At 36.6% G+C, this 15,829-nt stretch overlaps 1 protein-coding gene across 7 annotated transcripts in view; it reads right to left on the bottom strand.

Moving 5' to 3' along the window:
* RTTN (rotatin) overlaps positions 1–15,829 on the bottom strand; it is a 205,391-nt gene that overhangs the window by 155,807 nt on the left and 33,755 nt on the right. For all 7 annotated transcript variants that reach the window (XR_010120163.1, XR_010120168.1, XM_055296715.2 and 4 more), the window contains 3 exons: positions 11,266–11,478; positions 9,316–9,428; positions 8,463–8,589 (listed from right to left, as the gene is read on the bottom strand). Coding sequence is in view for 5 of the 7 variants with exons in the window: in XM_055296715.2 (XP_055152690.1) it covers positions 8,463–8,589; positions 9,316–9,428; positions 11,266–11,478 (453 nt within the window). In the remaining 2 variants the exon portion in view is untranslated. The remainder of the gene's footprint in view (positions 1–8,462; positions 8,590–9,315; positions 9,429–11,265; positions 11,479–15,829) is intronic.

Here is a 15,829-nt window from a genome sequence, read left to right as displayed (position 1 = left end):
TGAGATACTATTCAAGATGACCAACCCCAAGACACATAGTCATCAGATTCTCCAAGGTCAACAGGAAAGAAAAAATATTAAAAGGAAGCTAGAAAGAAAGAGCAGGTCACATATAAAAATAACTCCATCAGGCTAACAGCAGACCTTTCAGCAAAAACCTTACAAGACAGAAGAGACTGGGGACCTATAATCAGCATGCTTAAAGAAATTCAAACCAAGTATTTCATATCCAGCCAAGCTAAGCTTCATAAGCAAAGGAAAAACAAAATTATTTTCAGAGAAGCAAACGCTAAGGGAATTCATTACCATGAGACCTGACTTACAAGGGGTCCTCAATGGAGTGCTAAAAAAGGAAGCAAAAGACCATTACCCGCCTCCACAAAAACACACTAAAATACATCTCCCACTGACACTATGATGCAACTATACAATCAAGTCTACATAACAACCAGGTAGCAACATGGTGACGGAATCAAATCCTCACGTATCAATACTGACCTTGAACATAAACGGGCTAAACACCCCGCTTAAAAAGCACAGAGTGGCAAGCTGGATAAAGAACCAAGACCCAACTATATGCTGTCAAGAGACCCAACTCACATGCAATGACACCCACAGGCTCAAAGTAATAGAATGGAGATACAGATCTATCAAGAAAACAGAAAACAAAAAAACAGCAAGGGTTACTATTCTTATTTCAGACAAAACAGACTTTAAACCAACAATGATCAAAAGGATAAAGAAAGGCATTACATAATAATAAAGGGTTCAATTCAACAAGAAGATTTAACTATCCTAAATATATATGCACCCAACATTGGAGCACCCAGTCATAAAACAAGTTCTTAGAGACCTACAGAGTTTTAGACAACCACAAAGTAATAGTGGGAGACTTCAACACTCCACTGACAGTGTTAGACAAATCACTGAGGCCAGAAAACTAACAAAGATAGTTGGGACCTAAACTCGACACCTGACCAAATGGACCTAGGAGACTCTATAGAGTACTCCACTCAACAAAAGCAAAACACATTCTTCTCATCTGCACACAGCACACACTCTAAGATCAACCACACACTCAGCTGTAAAGCAATTCAAGAAAACCGAAATCATATCAACCACACTCTCGGGCCACAGTGCAATAAAAATAGAAATTATTACCAAGAAGATCTCTCAAAAATAATACAATTACAGGGACCTTAAACAACCTGCACCTGAATGACTTTTGAGTAAAGAATGAAATTAAGGCAGAAATCATAAAATTCTTGGAAACTAACAAAAACAGAAACACAACATATCAGAATCTCTAGAACACAGCTAAGGCAGTGTTAAGAGGAAACTATATAGTGCTAAATGCCTATATGAAGACGTTAGAAAGATTGCAAACTAACAACCTGACACCACACTTACAGGAACTAGAAAAGCAAGAGCAAACCAACCTGAAAGCTAGCAGAAGAACCAAAATCAGGGGTGAAGTGAATGAAACTCAGACACAAAAATTCACACAAAAGATCAACAAAACCAAATTCTGGTTCTCCAAAAGAATGAACAAGATTGATATATCACTAGCTAGATTAATAAAGAAAAAAAAAAGAGACAATCCAAATAAACACAATCAGAAATGACAAAAGTGACGTTATCACTGACCCCACAGAAAGACCCTCAGAGACCATTAAGAACAACTCTAGGCCAGGCGCAGTGGCTCACGCTTGTAATCCCAGCACTTTGGGAGGCCAAGGCGGGCGGATCACGAGGTCAGGAGATCGAGACCACGGTGAAACCCCGTCTCTACTAAAAATACAAAAAAATTAGCCGGGCGTGGTGGCAGGCGCCTGTAGTCCCAGCTACTCGGAGAGGCTGAGGCAGGAGAATGGCGTGAACCCGGGAGGCGGAGCTTGCAGTGAGCCAAGATCGCGCCACTGCACTACAGCCTGGGTGACACAGCGAGACTCCGTCTCAAAAAAAAAAAAAAAAAAAAAAAAAAGAACAACTCTATGCATACCAAATAGAAAGCCTAGGAGAAATGGATAAATTTCTGGATATATACAAACTCCCAAGATTGGACCAGAAAGAAATCAAAATCATGAACAGAACGGTAATGTGTACCTCCAAAGTTAAATCAGTCATTAAAAAATAAAAAAAGCCTACCAACCAGGAAAAACACTGGGCCAGACAAACTCACAGCCAAATTCTACCAAATATAAAAAGAACTGGTACCAGTCCTACTGAAATTATTCCAAAAAATGAAGGAGGAGTGACTCCTCCCTAACTCATTCTATGAGGCCAGCATCATCCTGATACCAAACCCTAGCAAAGACACAACAAAAAGGAAAACTTCAGGCCAATATCCCTGATGGACATAAATGTAAAAATTCTCAACAAACTATTGGTATACTGAAACCAGCAGGACAGCAAAAAGCTAATTGGCCACGATCAAGTATGCCTTATCCACTGGATGCAAGGTTGATTCAACACATGCAAATCAATAGATGTGATTCATCACATAAACAGAACCAAAAACAAAAACCACATGATCATCTCAACAGACACAGAAAAGGCTTTTGATAAAATTCAACATTCCTTCTTGTTAAAAACCCTCATCAAACTAGGCACTGAAGCCTCAAAATAATGAGAGTTATCCATGACAAAGCCATAGCCAGTATCATACTGAACAAGCAAAAGCTAGAAACAGTCCCCTTGAGAACCAGAACAAGACAAAGATGCCAACTCTCACCACTTCTATTCAATATGCTATTGGAAGGCCTAGCCAGATCAATCAGGCAAGAAAAATAAAAGGCATCCAAATAGGAAGAGGAAGTCAAACTATCTCTCTTCACAGATGACTCTATACCTGAAAAAAAAAAAAAAAAAAAAAAACATATTCTCTGCTCAAAGGTTCTTAGAACCAATAAATGACTTCGGTGAAGTTCCAAGATACAAAATCAATGTACAAAAATCAGTAGCATTTCTATATACTCCAATAACATCCAAGCTCAGAGCCAAATCACAGTGAGAATTGTAAAACACTGCAGAAAGATATCAGATATGACACAAATAAATGGAAAAACATTCTGTGCTCATGAATAGGGAGAATCAATATTGTTAAAATGGCCATACTTCCCAAAGCAATTTACAGATTCAACATTATTCTTATCAAACTACCAATGCCATTCTTCACAGAATTAGAAAAAACCATTCTAAAATTCATATGGAACCAAAAAAAGAGACTGAATAGCCAAAGCAAACTTAAGCAAAAAGAACAAAGCTGGAGGTATCAGACTGCCTGACTTCAAGCTATACTATAGGGCTACAGTAACCAAAACAGCATGGTACTGGTACAAAAACAGAAACACAGGCCACTAGAACAGGTTAGAGAACACAAAAATATAGCCACACACCTATAACCATCTGATCTTTGAAAAGACAACAATAACAAACAATGGGGAAATAACTCCCTACTCAGTAAACAATGCTGGAATAACTGGTTAGGCATATTCAAAAGATTGAAACTGGACCCCCTTCCTTTCACCGTATATAAAAATCAACTCGAAATGGATTAGACTTAAATGTAAGACTTAAAACTATAAAAACCCTAGAAAAATACCTAGGAAATACCATTTCTGGACACAGGCCTTGGAAAATATTTCATGATGAAGTCTCCAAAGAAAAGCAATTGCAACAAAAACAGAAATAGATAAGTGGGACCTAATGAAACTAAAAAGCTTCTGCACAGTAAAAGAAACTATCAACTAAGTAAAAATATCAACTAAGTAAAAAGCCTACAGAATGGGAGAAAATATTTGCAAACTATGCATGTGACAAAGGTCTAATATCCAGAATCTATAAGGAACTTAAATCAACAAGTAAAAAAACAAATAACCCCATTACAAATGGGCAAAGGAATAAACAGACACTTCTCAAAAGAAGACATACACATGGTCAACAAGCATATGAAAGAATGCTCAATATCACTAATCATTAGAAAAATTCAAATCAAAACCACAATGAGATATCATCTCACACCAGTCAGAATGGCTATTATTAAAAAGTAAAAGAATAACAGGTGTTGGCAAGGTTGGAGAGAAAAGGGAACACAGTACTATAAGCCCTATACACTGCTTGTGGGAATTTAAATTAATTCAGTCACTGTGGAAAACAGTTTGGAGCTGTCTCAAAGAACTTAAAACAGAACTACCATTTGACCTAGCAATCCCTTACTGGGTATAGACCCAAAAAAATATAAATCATTCTACCAGAAAGACACATGAACCCAGATGTTCACTGCAGCACTATTCACAATAGCAAAGACATGGGATCAACCTAGATGCCCATCAACAGTGGATTGGATAAAGAAAGTATGGTACATATACATCATGGAAAACTACTCAGCCATTAAAAAAGAATAATGTCTTTTGCAGCAACATGGATGCAACCAGAGGCCATTATCCTAAGTGAATTAATACAGGAAAACCAAATACAGCACATTCTCACTTAGAAGTGGGAACTAAACACTGCGTATACACATGGATACAAAGATGGGAACGAGAGACACTGGGGCCTACTTCACAAGGGAAGGTGGGAAGAGAATGTATTAGCCTATTCTCACACTGCTATAAGGACATACCCGAGACTGGGTAACACATAAGGAAAGAAGTTTAATTGACTCACAGTTCCGCATGGCTGAGGAAGCCTCAGGAATAATCATGGCGGAAGGCACCTCTTCACGGGGCGGCAGGAGAGAGACAGAATGCCAGCAGAGGCAATGCCAGATGCTTATAAAACCATCAGATCTCATGAGAACTCACTCACTGTTAGAAAAACAGGATGGGGGAAACTGCCCCCATGATTCCAATTACCTTCTCCCACTGGGTCCCTCCCACAACACGTGGGGATTACAGAATTACAATTCAAGATGAGATTTGGGTGGGGACACAAAGACAAACCATATCAGATGGTGAGGATCAAAAAACTACCTATTGGGTACTATGCTCACTACCTGGCTGACAAAATCATTTGTACACCAAACCCCAGCAGCACACAATTTACCCATGTAACAAATCTGCACATGCACCCCCAACCCTAAAATAAAAGTTAAACTATCGCAAGGACAAAAAACCAAACACCGCATGTTCTCACTCATTGGTAGGAACTGAACAATGAGAACACGTGGACACAGGAAGGGAAACATCACACACGGGGGACTGTTGTGGGGTGGGGGGAGGGGGGAGGGATAGTATTAGGAGATACACCTAATGCTAAATGACGAGTTAATGGGTGCAACACACCAACATGGCACATGTAACAAACCTGCACATTGTGCACATGTACCCTAAAACTTAAAGTATAATAATAAAATTTAAAAAAAGCAGAAACTAATGAAAGATTACATGAAAAAAGAACAAGTCAATTAAAGAAAGCAAAGGTATAGACATGAAAAACAGTATAAGTGATAATCAAAACTTGATGAATTTAAAAAAAAAACTATGATGGGAAGTGACTTTGCACCCATTAGGATGGTTACTATTATTAAAAAAAAAAAAAAACAAGGCCAGGCACGGTGGCTCACATTTGTAATCCTAGCACTTTGGGAGGCCGAGGCGGGTGGATCATGAGGTCAAGAGATCGAGACCATCCTGGCCAACATAGTGAAATCCCATCTCTACTAAAAATACAAAACTTAGCTGGGCATGGTGGTGCACGCCTGTAGTCCCAGCTATTCGGGAGGCTGAGGCAGGAGAATCACTTGAACCCGGGAGGCAGAGGTTGCAGTGAGCCAAGATCGTGCCACTGCACTCCAGCCTGGTGACACAGCAAGACTCCACCTCAAAAAAAAAAAAAAAATCCAGAAAATAAGTATTGCCAAGGATGAAGAGAAACTGGAATCCTTGGCAATGCCAGTGGGAACATAAAATAGTACAGTCACTGTGGAAAACAGTATGGCAATTCCTCAAAAATTAAACACAGGATTACCGTGTGATCTATCAATTCCACTTCTGGGTATGTAAACAATTGCAAAAAGATGGAAACGACCCAAATGCCTATCAACGGATGAATAAACAAAATGTAGTATAGGATGAGTGTCCCTTATCTGAAATGCTTGGGACGAGAAGTGCTTCAGATTTTGAAATTATTTGGATTTCTTAATATTTGCATTACACTTTCCAGTTGAGCATCCCTAATCTGAAAATTCAAAACCGGAAATGCTCCAACGTGCATTTCCTTTAAGTGTCATTTCGGCACTGGAAAAGTGTCAGATTGTGGAGCCTTTTAGATTTTGGATTTTCAGAATTGGGGTGTTCATATATACAGACAATAGATTATTATTAAGTCTTAAAAAGGAATGAAATGTTGATACATGTTACAACATGGATGAGCCTTGAGAACATTATATTAAGTGAAATAAGCCAGTAACAAAAAGACAAACACTGTATGATTCTACCTATATGAGTTACCTAGGGACCTCAAATTCATAGAGACAGAAAGTAGAAAGGTGGCTGTCAGGGGCTGGGAGAAGGGGAGAATGAGGAGTTATTGTTTAATGACTATAAAGTTTCAATTTGGGAGATGGGTAATGGTGATGATGGTACAACAATATGAATGTACTTATGCCACTGAACACTTAGAACACAGTTAAAATGGTAAAATTTCTTTTTTTTTTTTTTTTTTTTTCAGAAATGAAGTCTCACCCTGTTGCCTAGGCTGGAGTGTAGTGGCACGATCACAGCTCTCTGTACCTCGACCTCCCAGGCTCAAGCCATCCTCCTGCCTCAGCCTCCCAAGTAGTTGCGACTACAGGCACATGCCACCATGCCCAGCTATTTTTTTTTTTTTTTTTCTTGTAGAGACAGGATTTCCCTATGTTGCCCAGGCTGGTCTCAAACTCCTGGGCTCCAGTGATCCTCCTGCCTTGGCCTTCCCAAATGCTGGGATTACAGGCATGAGCTACCACACCTGGCCTAAAATAAATTTTATGTTTTTTATATATATATATATATATATATATATATATATATATATATATATCACCATCAAAAAAAAGTAAATTAGACAAAGCTGAGGAAAGAATTAGTGTACTGAAAGGATACCATTGAGAAATTCTACCCAAATAAAACCTAAAAAGATATGGAAAATATGAAAGAAGGCTTAAAAGACACAAAGGGTAAACTAAGAAGGTCTAACACAGGTCTAATAAGAGTTCCACTTGGAGAAAACAGCAAGGATAAGAGAAAAGCAATATTCAAAACAGGCATGACCAAGAATTATACAGAAGTGAAGGCAGATTGAGTGTTCAAAGCGAAAAGTCCTACACAAGATAAATGGAAAATCATGTATGCATGGAGACACATTTTAATGAAACCACAGGGCATAATTAACTGATAACAGACTTCTCAACAATGATAGAAGCCTAATAAGAATTAAGCAATACTGGCAAAATGCTAATAAAAACTAGCAGTCAACCTGTATTTTATATGCAGCCAAATTACTATTCAAAATAAAGTGAAATCATGACATTTTCAAACATATGCACACAGTTACAGACTGTCACTGAAAATAGTGAAAAACTTACTTCAATAAAAAGGAGACTGAACCTAAATATTTATCAATAAATAAAAGGAAGTATATTCAAACTTAATAGCAGTTAAGGTAAATGAACCAGGCAAATCTCAAATCCTGCTATATATACTAATCATGCTATATATAAAATTCTTTATATTATTTATTAAAGATATAGCTTTATAAATAATATACACCAACTGAATGGGAAGAATATACACCAGCTGTGTAAGAGTGGCTAGGCTATGCTGGTGGGAGAAGAGAAAGCAAAGAAGCTTCCTCTATAACTAGTATTTTTCTTTGAATAAAAATGAATCAGAAGTAAAAATGGCAAAATGTAAACACTTATTATAACCAAACTACTTACAAGAGTGTTAAATACAAAAGGACACTTTCAAGAGTACGTAGGAATATATATACTTTTAAATATTGTCCTATGTGCAGTGTCCTTTTCAATATTGAAATATTTAATATTCTATGCTGAAATATTTTATTTAAGAAGACAGAAAAATGTTTCAAAAGAAAAGAAAAACAAAAAATAACATCAAAAAAACAGAATTAAAACCATAAAATCTAGGCCATAACAACCTAAAAGGTTTCCTGGGCATAGAAATCACTTTTGAATACCTGGAAATCAATTTCCCTTATAATTTTTCCATCATTAATACAACATAAATGTAATTCTTAATAAAACTTCGAATAAATCAATTCAATTGCTGGACTTAACTAAGTTAAGAGAATTTAATAGTACAAAATTTTCCAGAATTGACTAGTAATTATCATCTACTTTTATGGGATATAGTTCTTATATCTCACACAAAAGGTCAAGTAAATTAAGTTTGAAGGTATAATAAGAGAGTCTACTATTTGCTCTCAAAAACAAAACATACAAAAAAACAAAACCTCACCTTCACGATTTCCAGACAGCAGTGGTAAGTTTCAGCTTTCACTTGTGGCAACGGGTGAGACAACATATGGAGAAGCACCTTCTGACTTTCTCCCTGTAGTAATGGACTGGCCTGAGCAGATTTCCAGCTGGTGAAAAAGTAACACAACCGAGACATCTGAGGCAAGTAAGTTACTAAGCAAAAGACTGCAAAGCATACTGGAAGGGATTTCTTCCTACTCCAATTCCTCAAACTGAGATCTTATTAAAAATAACCAATATTAGCAAGTACCCACCTAAGCATTTATTTGTTTCAGGGGAGAGGAGCTTCTGTCTTAAAGAGTATTTTTAAAAACCCAAAATGTCTTTAAAATCCCCTCTCAGTTGATGTTTATCACATCACAGAATTTATTCTTTCCAAAAGTAATAAAGACACTAAGTTCTAAATAGAAATTTGCTGATGTCCTCAAAATAAATTAACCAATACACAGTCTTTTCTAAAAATCCACATTAAGAAAAAGGTACAAAGTAATAAAAGTTACAAAACCCTCAGTTTAAATTATTAAAACTTTAAAGATAAATAAACAATGTGTGTGAATAGTCTGGATGGATACCAAAAACAAATGTATAAAAATCCAAGGATTATTCATTTTGATTGTAGCCATGACATTTTTGAAGTTTAATCTTGAATATAACAGTTAAGTATCCTAATGCAGCTGTACATATACCCTTTAAAAGTCAGACACATATAAAAGCAATTAAACTGAAAAATAACAACAAAGATATAAGGTCAGTTTCACTTTCACTGTTTCTAAGTTTACACGCACCCTAAGTGTCCAATAATAATTTAATCACATTAAGAAAGAAAATATTACATCTTTGAACAAATGCTGATGATTGCCTTTATTAGGGGGAAATGCTGATGATAGGAAAAGCTACGCAAGGCTTGGTCTGCCAGCTCCACTAATTCTAAGAGATTCTTCTCTCCCTAAAAAAAGAAGCAGAACGGAACAATAAATGTCAAGTTCATGTGCAATGATATTCTCAACAGCTAACGAAGCAGCTTCAAGAAATTAGACCAGAGACCACGAGATTGTTTACATTTGTTTAAGTCCACTTTCTCATCAAGCAACCTAAAAATGTCAGCCTAGGTGGAGAAATGTAGGAAAATTCCCTAGCTAAATGCCACATGAGACTTTCTATTATTTAACTCTGAGTAAGCTTAAAGTTATAATCAAGTTGCCTGGTTCTTTGATTACTTCTTTGTAGCTCTACTTCCCCTAATAAAAGTAGGGCTAATGTATTTATTTTATTATAAACCTGCCTCTTGTAGCCTGACCACTAGGAACGTACAGGACATTCAACATGTGTGATTAACTGACCATGCAAAATGCCACAGAAGCCAGACCCAATGGCTCACGCCTGTAATCCCAGCACTTCGGGAGGCTGAGGCAGGCCGATCACTTGAGGTCAGGAGTTCAAGACTAGCCTGGCCAACATGGCGAAACCCTGTCTCTACTAAAAATACAAAAAATTAGCTGGTTGTGGTGGCACGAGCTGTAATCCCAGCTACTTGAAAGGCTAAGGCAGTTGGTGGAGCTTGCAGTGAGCCAAGACTGCACCACTGCACTCCAGCCTGGGAGACAGAGAGAGATTCCATCTCAAAAAAAAAAAAAAAAAGCCACAGAAATACTTCAACTTCAACTTAAAGACATAATTCAAAATTCTATCATAGAGAAAACAAGAAGACAGTGGTACTAACATGTGGCAAAAGGAAAGGAAAAAAAATAAACTATAGTGGTAAATAAGAAAAATTATAAGTATCAAGTTCAAGGCCAGGCACAGTGGCTAACACCTTTAGTCCTAGCATTTTGGGAGGCCAAGGTGGGAGGATGGCTTGAGGCCAGGAGTTCAAGACCAGCCTGGGCAACACAGTGAGACCTCATCTCTACAAAACAATTTAAAAATTAGCCAGGTGTGGGAGCATGTGCCTAGAGTACTAGTTGCTTGGGAGGCTGAGGCAGATGGATTGCTGGAGCCCAAGAGACCAAGGCTGTAGCCTAGGCGACAGAGGAGGCTGTCAAAAAGAAAAAAACATTTCAAAGAAAATAAATAGGTTCAGATAGATTCTACTGTAGACACCAAAATGAGTAAGAATTTTATCCCTAATTTCCCAAGATCTTCAGGATCCATGTCCTTATTTTCAAACAATAAACAACTCTTGTATCAATGTCTGTCTCTAAGACCCATTAACCCTTTCATTGATAACATACTAATATTCTAACAGTATTTTTTAAAGGGATAAATACTGACACATAATTATTGCTGTAACACTGCCGTAAAGTCATCCTAATACATTATAAACAACGTAGTTCATGACTGTACTTAACATATTTTAAAAATCAGGCTTTATGTATATGTAATAAGTATCTATAAAATATTGAGGCAAAAATATGTCTACAAGTAAGCACTAAAATAGCCCTTGTAATTCTGGTTACATCAACTGTCATTCAGTTCATATCAGTAAGTCACTTCATAGAGGTACTCATTATCAAATATTAAGACATTTGTAATAACCACTGCTTTTTCATAAATCACTGATATTAGGAATATATACCATTAATTAAAGTCTTTGTTTTACTTCTATACAAATCATATCCTTACTTTCACCTGTTAAATAACAGGTTATTTATAATTGACCCACTCAGGAATAATGTATCCCACCTGTGACAATTCAATTATATGTCCATCAATTTGAAAAGTACAGATTAAATTTTCAAAATATGTCAAAGGGATTTAAAAGAGATATTAACAAAACTTTTTACCTCTTTCTCAATATCAGACAGGAAGTTACAGGTGCATTCAATTGAATAAACAGCCTCTGCAGTTCGTTTATAAATACTGTAGTTTTCAGAATTCAGCTGTTCCAAATAGGCCACAACAGCTTCATGAATATTTGGATATTCCAAAGAAATAGGCATGTCCAAAGAAAGGAGAAATAATGCTGTTGACATAGGCTCTGGTAAAAACTCGCTTGCCTTAATGAATTAAAGAAACAAAAAAATTAAAACTTTGTTTAAAAAAAAACTTATTTTAGAGAAACATGGTGGGCTATAGTCTTAACCTAATCCAACTTCCTTTTTAGCAATTCTTTGTCAAAAATCTGAAGCTTTTTCCAAAGAAAATCCCATTTCCCAACACATCATCCACCTCTACCTCTGTGTCTTTGTTCAATACAAAATGTCTCAAGTCCAAATATCAACTCTTTCTCAAAGCTAGGATACTAACTACACTTTCTTCTTCCCCAAACCAACTTCTTCTCTCCCTGAGCCCTACACCTTGTATATACCTCTGCTATTGAACTAAGGCATGAGGCCTTTTTCTATAAGTATTTTCTGTACATGTACACAAATCTCCACAATAACCCGATAAACTAAAGACAAGAACCTTCCCCATCCCATAGCTGAACATGACAGAGCTTATTAATGATATATTAATAACACAAATCAAGTATAGCTATAGATTGATTTGAACAGAAACAAATTTTTTTCTTTGGTTTTGTCTTTTAATAGTGGAAATTCAACATAATATTTTAAATAGTTCTAAAATACAGAAGATAGCCCCTTAATTAGTATAAAATCAATATGCCCAAATGAAATATTGTACACATTATAACCTTAAATCAATAGATTTAAAACTGAAAGAACCATGGTTTTTAAAAAAAAATGGTTCTAGTTTTGTGACAGGATTCTAAATATCAATTAAAGAAATAAAAAGGACTAAAAATTTGACGTTCAGAGAAAATCTCTTGACAAGGCTCACTATTATGGCTGAAATGCTGCCTTTACAAAAGTGGGTTTGGTCATGATTTATTTCATGGATAACCTATTTCAAGGATAATCATTAACTACCTGAAAGTCTTAAGAGCTGAATCAGCTAAACAACAATACCTTTAAATGAATATAGTTGCTAAATGAAGATCAGAAACTACAGAAATCAAAATTTTAGATTACACAGACATGACAAACCTCCAGATTAGTAAAACAGCAGCTATTAGAAAGTAAAGAGAAATTTCATTATTCTGTGAAGAACTATCCTTTTTTTTGTGGGCAGGGGAGGAAAAAGAGAAACTCAATTATCTGCTCACCTATTATTCACTCACCGAGCGAATATTAATTGGGCCTTACTGTGTTCCTCTACTATATGCCAGGTATCTCTCCAGTCCTGGGAACCCAGCAGAGAGCAAAATAAAATCTCTGTCCACATGAAGCTCACATCCCACTGAAGAAAGTAGAGTGTAAATCGATATACTTCCTAAGATGTTAGGTGTGGCTAAAAAGTGTTTTAAAACAGGATGGGAAAGATGAAGAGGAACAGAGAAGTAATGGGGAGTGGAGGCAGGGAAATGCTACTTCTCCAAAGTAGTAGAGGAAGGCCTCGCTAATAAGGTGACATTTAAGTAGAGCCCTGGAAGGGTCAGGAGCCATGTGGCTATCTGAGGGAAAGCATTTATAGAAGAGGGAAGAGCAATTACAAAAACTATATTTGGTAGCAAGGAAGCCAGTGTAGCTGGTTCTGGGGGATAGAGTCAGAAAGGAGTGGTGGGCCAGATGAGTTAAGACTTTGGGTCATCATAAGGAATTGTCCTCTGCTGAAAGCCACTGGAACATTTTAAACAAGTATCAAAATTGGTCTGTAGAGAACTGATGGTAATGTGCAAAAGTGGAAGCTAAGAGGCAGAGGACTTTACTGCAGTAATCCAGGCAGGACAGAATGGTGGGCTTAACTAAGGTATTTCAGATTCTGTATAGGTATTCAAGCGACAAATGACAAATTTTGCTCAGGGATTATATCCACATATGAGCAAAAGAAAGGAATCAAGGCTGACTCTAGGGTTTTTGCCTGATCAACAATCAAGTTGAACAACAAAGTTGCCATTTACTGAGACAGGCAAGACTATAGGAAGAACATATTTGGAAGGGGAAGCAAAGAATGAAGTTTGGGACATGTTCAGTTGGAGACATGTATTGTCATCCAAGTGAAGACATCAAAAAGGACACTGGATATAGATAAGTTCAGAGTTGAGGTTATATGTCTGGTCTGGAAGTATAAATTTGGCAGGCATCAACAAATAGATGGCATTTAACAATCACAAATGGGATGTATTTCATGAGGGCTACAGTCAATCCTGGGGTTCCACTCCTGAAGAGTTAGGAAGATAAAGAGAAATTAGCAAAGGCAATTTACACTGTGCTAAGAGAGTAAATCTTCATGGATCTAACTCTAAAGGCACTGCGTTCTAGTTTAAGAGAGTTCTCTCTGACTCCAGTCAGAAAAATAACAGCTGCTGTGAGAATTAAACAAGCATTAAGCAGAGCATATGGCATATAGCACTCAATAAATATTAATTTCCTTTTCTCGCTTCACCACAAACGAATTCCAACATTTCACCCTGCATACTTGTATTTGAAACTCTTGCTATCTCAACAACTCAAAGCCCCATGCTAATGTCATCAGCTAATCTTTACATGGTCCAATGGACTAATCACAATTTACACCCCTAATCTAAGATAGCTGTCCTGCATATATAAGCATTAGTCACATACCATCAGAACTAAAAGTGAAGATGTTTCAGTGCAAATCCATCAACCCCATTAGATAAAAAATAATCAGCAACATCATCTCATGTGCATTGGGAGGAGGGGCTATAAATGTTTCCTCTAAACCTAGCCACTCAGCAGCCATGGCATAATTCTATGAGTTTGTTAGAAATGCCAGCTCTCAGGCCCTACCCTTTACCCGATGAATCAGAATATGCAAGATGTGATTAACAATATCTCTAAGTGATCTGTTTGCACATTACCCTTTGAAAAGCACTGCTCTCAGTCACTCAACTGCACCAGGTCATTAGATCTCTTTATATACCTCCCTGAAAAGCTAAAGACCTTGTGTTACAAATTCTTCCTTAGCCTCAGTGAGCGTCACTAGCTAAGAAAGAGTAACAGCAGTTCCTAGGATGCTCCGTGCTTCTGCTTCCAGAACAGGGCTAGTACTTTTAGCTCTTACTTCCCAGATGTTTCCCCAAATGAAATTACCTTCATTTGTTTTACCAATTTAGTTTACTCAACCACAATATTTTTCACAAGATTACCAACTTATCATTTTAACCTATACATGAGAATTCTCCAAAATCATTTAAAATCAACAAATATCAGTTTCAAAACAGGCCTCAGAGGACATTTTGTTAAACTTAGGAAATCTCTACATAGATTCATATTTATTTTCCAACATCCAAATTATCTATTTGGTCAGTGGCAACTCAAAAAAACCACTTTAAAGGCAAAAAGTTTTAGGGTCCAAATTCTACTTCAATTGTTAGTGGGCTAGCAACAGAGGGCAGCATAACCTTACATTTATATAAACCAAAGAAAAAATTTAACAGCAATGAAATAGCATTTTTGTTTAGATCTCATTTTAAAGTATTTAGTCAATTAATCAAAACAAATATAATCATCTAAAAACAAATACCTTAATTACAATCTCCCACAATGACCAAAATTGTTTTAATAAAGTTCCAAGTTATATATTTAAAATAACTACCAAAAATTAGATATTGATTTGTTTTTAAAAATGGAAACAATAAAACAGTAACTACCTTTAAAAAAAAAAAGCACGGAAAATTAACTTTACATTATTCTGGCACTAAGTAAAATAAATTACTGATTTCTATTTTGGTTCCTGTCCAAATAAGCACATAGACGAAAAAATACAATCATAAATAAACTACATGATGCAACTGATAGGTTTTCCATCAATACTTCGACCCATAGATTGATCATTTGCAATACTTAATAGCAAGCAATTGTAGCACCACTAATTTTTCATTTATATAATATTAAGGAAGACACCCATACTTTAAATTCAATTCCTGTCTTAAGAGACTGGAATTCTTCCATTCTTGATGCTTATGCCTTGAAAAATTGTCACTCTTCAAAACAAAAAAGGACTTCAGAAACATAATGACTAGTAAATACAAGTTAAAAATTAAAAGTAACACAAGTGATATTATTTTCCTTAAAGCAAAATACTATATTTAAAATGCAGTGTTTTACCCGTTTTCCTGGATCACCTGATAATACATTGTGTATATAAGTGATACTTAGAAAATGGAGTTTGGGCCAGGCACGGTGGCTCATGCCTATAATCCCAGCACTTTGGGAGGCCAAGGCAGGCAGAACAAGAGGTCAAGAGATCGAGACCATCCTGGCTAACATAGTGAAACCCCATCTCTACTAAAAATACAAAAATTAGCCGGGCATGGTGGGGGACACCTGCAATCCCAGCTACTCGGGAGGCTGAGGCAGGAGAATCACTTGAACCCAGGAGGCG

This window comes from Symphalangus syndactylus, chromosome 1 (assembly GCF_028878055.3).
Source record: "Symphalangus syndactylus isolate Jambi chromosome 1, NHGRI_mSymSyn1-v2.1_pri, whole genome shotgun sequence".
Lineage (NCBI taxonomy): Eukaryota > Metazoa > Chordata > Mammalia > Primates > Hylobatidae > Symphalangus > Symphalangus syndactylus.
This window is presented reverse-complemented; position numbering and strand designations above follow the sequence as displayed.